The sequence below is a fragment of the Arabidopsis lyrata genome (assembly GCF_000004255.2).
Source record: "Arabidopsis lyrata subsp. lyrata unplaced genomic scaffold ARALYscaffold_2, whole genome shotgun sequence".
NCBI lineage: Eukaryota > Viridiplantae > Streptophyta > Magnoliopsida > Brassicales > Brassicaceae > Arabidopsis > Arabidopsis lyrata.
In genome coordinates, this window is record NW_003302554.1 from 14,485,466 (window position 1) to 14,489,152 (window position 3,687).

The following is a 3,687-nucleotide window of genomic DNA, read 5'->3' on the forward strand; positions in this document are numbered from 1 at the left end:
GGTATATTCTTTTTCCAGCTTGGAGAGAAGATTAAGCATATTTTGGTCTCTAAATAAAGAGACTACGTACCGTAAACTCAAGACTTCTATAATCAACAGCTTACCAAAAAAACAAAGACTTCTATAATCAACATATTTGTTTGTTAGAAATTCCAAGAGATTCCATAATAAAACATTTCATTATTCTACAAGCAACATTTTGGAATAAATATTGTAACATGGAAGATAAATTTAACTTGTACAGTACTCTACATAAACGGTAAAAAAACAAAAAGGGCTTAGAAAAAGAGAGTAACACCAGAAAGCAAAGAGCTTTGAAGAACCCCAAATTCAAAGGTACTCAATTTCATCTGACTAGCTCTGACCCCATTTCTTCAAACCAAAGAATCATCACACCAAATCCAAAAATCTCCCTATAAATTACCCTTCTCACATATATATAAAGTTTACTTCTCTTATCACTCTTTCCTCTTTTATCATTTACCTTTTTAAACTTTCTAGATATCTGCAAAACCCTTAATTTGAATTCCTCACTAACCCATGTATTTATATCACCTTATGTAACCCACATGCCCAAAACTTTAGCTACACACAACCCTAATAAATTTTTGTTGAAGGATCGATGAGTTAATTCTTTCTTTATTGTTTTGATCTTCTCAGTGTGTTTCTTAGAGAAAGTGATTATGTGTTTAATAGGTTTGTTGGGAGATGTGTCAGTAACATCAAGAAGACGAACAACAATTCAAAACCGTATTAAATGTTGTCTTTTTGATCACTCAAGAAGAAAACAACAAGACAGCAGATGTTTTCATCATTCTTCACACCAAGTTTCGTCCAAGTCTGATACGATGTTCTCCTCTAGCTTTCTCAGATTGATTCTTTTACTTTGTCTCCTCTCTTCTTCCTTCTCCTCCACCGCTTCTTCCTCCAATTACACTGCTGCTGATCAAACTCTCCGGCCACAAGAAGAGCTCCAGAAGCTAAAACTGATTAGACAAGAGCTCGACAAGATCAACAAGCCGGCTGTGAAAACTATTCAGGCAATTTCTTTATTCATATTTGTCAATTTGATCAATGTATATTATACAGATCTCCTAGTTGACTTTATAACTCTGTTTTTGCTCTGTTTTGTTGGTCAACTGACATGCAAGTTTTGTTACTCTGTTCTTACTCTGTTTTTTGCTCTGTTTCTTCTCTATGTGTTACGTATGCAGAGCCCAGATGGAGATGTAATAGATTGTGTTTCGACTCATCAGCAACCAGCTTTCGATCATCCTCTCTTACAAGGACAGAGACCAATGGTAAATTTACTTTCCCTCTCCCTTCTCCATTTTCTTCTTATCAAAGGTTACAAATTTTCTTGTGTTAGGATCCGCCTGAGATCCCCGAAGGTTATAAAAAAGATGATGAATCGTGTGAAGAAGATTCCCAGCTGTGGAGTTTATCCGGTGAGTCTTGTCCGGAAGGTACGATTCCGATACGAAGAACAACGGAACAAGACATGTTAAGAGCAAGTTCTGTCAGTAGATTTGGTCGGAAAATCAGGCGCGTGAGGAGAGATTCCACTAATAACGGACACGAAGTAAGTATCATTTTAATACCATAATTAAGCAAAAAGTCAGAGGTTTCTTACTTTTTTATATCCTCTATAAAGAAAAAGATATAGAATGATACCAAAAATCAGCTTTTTCGTAATTTTTTGCACGACCATAAGGTCACTTACTAGTTGTATCATCCAAAGGAGTGAAGCGTGACATAACTAAGAATTATTCTCTGTTCACATCGTAAAAAAAGATTATTCTCTGTTCCTTTTTCTCTTTTTCTGTGTTTACGAAAATGATACTCCAAATTTAGCGTTTGAGAATTTATTTGATTGATCATTTTAAAAAAAATGAAACATTTTGTAGCATGCGGTGGGATATGTAACCGGGAGACAATACTACGGAGCAAAAGCAAGTATTAACGTGTGGTCGCCACGTGTTGCGAGCCAATACGAATTTAGTCTTTCTCAGATTTGGGTTATTGCCGGTTCGTTCACTCACGATCTTAATACCATTGAAGCCGGTTGGCAAATTAGCCCGGAGTTGTATGGGGATACTTACCCAAGATTCTTTACTTATTGGACGGTAAATGTTGCCTCCAACTTTAGTATCATTACTTAGTTTATGGTAAAGTTTTTAGTTTTATTGAATTAACATTTGTTAACAATGGTAGTGATAGTGATTTTCAGTCCGATGCATATCGAACAACGGGTTGCTACAATTTGTTGTGTTCCGGTTTCGTTCAAACCAACCGTCGAATCGCGATTGGAGCTGCGATTTCTCCTAGATCTTCGTATAAAGGTGGACAATTCGATATAAGCTTGTTAATTTGGAAGGTAACTTTCTTCATCTCTCCACATACATATTTATGCATATCCTCAATGAAAAAAATATATAGTAACAATATTTTACCACATACTATAACTATAATAATTCAGTTGTATTCTGCAAAAAGATTACCAGTCACATTCCTTTTATAATTTTGTAGAAGAATTTCACATGGTTCACATCAATGTTTCGTGGGTCAACCCATCTCCTGTATATAGAAAATGTGTCTCCACAAAGTCTTAACTAATTTGAATTTGTTTTAGCATAACAATAACATTATGCATGCTTGTATAATCTACGTATAGGATCCTAAGCACGGTCACTGGTGGCTACAATTCGGGTCAGGTGCATTAGTCGGATATTGGCCTGCGTTTCTATTCACGCATCTAAAGCAACATGGGAGCATGGTCCAATTCGGCGGCGAGATTGTGAACAACCGACCCGGTGGTTCACACACTACGACCCAAATGGGAAGTGGCCATTTTGCCGGTGAAGGTTTTGGTAAAGCATCTTATTTCCGGAATCTCCAAATCGTTGATTGGGACAATACTCTTATTCCCGTTTCGAATCTAAAGATTCTCGCAGATCATCCCAATTGTTATGATATAAGAGGTGGGACGAATCGTGTGTGGGGTAACTATTTTTATTATGGAGGTCCAGGAAAAAACCCTAGATGTCCATGAAGTATCAAGAAAACAAAAGAAAAAAGGTTATTGATTATTATTCTTACATGTAGTGCAAATGAATTTTGGGATTGAGGGAGATTAGGAATTTACATTGCCGCTAGGTGTTTTGCAAATATCATGTAGATGAGTTTTTTTTTACCATAACAATATCACCACGAGCGAACAATTTTTTTTTTTTTTTGTTGTTAAAAATTATCAGTATAAAGTTTGGTAGTGTTATACTTGTTTTTTAGTTTTATTCTTTGTTGTTTTTGAATGTATGATGGCATTACGGGTTTTTGTAATGTTTATATTGATTAGTGTTACCAGTGTGAGATCGAGATCGTGTTGCTATGTTATGTCGTATATGGTTCTGAAGTTTCTTTGTTTTCAATATAGAGTTAAATGCAGAATTAAAATTGTCAGATTCATCATTCGTGGACCAAAAGATTGTTCTATGGAAGAGTATCATATTAATTGGTTGCAGCAGAGACCTCATAATTAATTGGGTTTGGTAGTGTAAATTCTGACGATTAGATTGAACATTCACAACTGTCCACTTATTGAATAATCCCTTATATATTAATTGAGAAGCATTTTAAAAAAATAACCTTACCATCATGTGTGATTAACGAAAATGTCATGCTGACGTG

General features: G+C 35.4%; 1 protein-coding gene across 2 annotated transcripts; it reads left to right on the forward strand.

Annotated features, from left to right (window-relative positions):
• Positions 1–238: 238 nt before the first annotated feature.
• Positions 239–3,412, forward strand: LOC9323372. 2 transcript variants are annotated; one of them, XM_002887262.2, is made up of 6 exons: positions 244–1,040; positions 1,215–1,301; positions 1,370–1,582; positions 1,908–2,126; positions 2,231–2,377; positions 2,675–3,412. In XM_002887262.2, exons 1-6 carry the CDS (start codon positions 684–686, stop codon positions 3,050–3,052), a joined length of 1,401 nt encoding a protein of 466 aa, XP_002887308.1. In that variant the 5' UTR covers positions 244–683; the 3' UTR covers positions 3,053–3,412. The 2 variants fall into 2 exon arrangements, with proteins under 2 accessions (XP_020891634.1, XP_002887308.1); XM_021035975.1 differs by lacking the exon at positions 2,675–3,412 and having other exon boundaries at positions 239–1,040; positions 2,215–2,307.
• The last annotated feature ends 275 nt before the right edge of the window (positions 3,413–3,687 follow it).

What these genes read in the sequence shown, in the direction of transcription:
- LOC9323372 (XM_002887262.2), top strand. Translation starts at nt 684, where the DNA reads ATGTGTTTAATAGGTTTGTTGGGAGATGTGTCAGTAACATCAAGAAGA. An exon ending in CGGCTGTGAAAACTATTCAG is followed by an intron (nt 1,041 to 1,214) that starts GCAATTTCTTTA and finishes TTACGTATGCAG; the next exon opens with AGCCCAGATGGAGATGTAAT. An exon ending in TAAGCTTGTTAATTTGGAAG is followed by an intron (nt 2,378 to 2,674) that starts GTAACTTTCTTC and finishes ATCTACGTATAG; the next exon opens with GATCCTAAGCACGGTCACTG.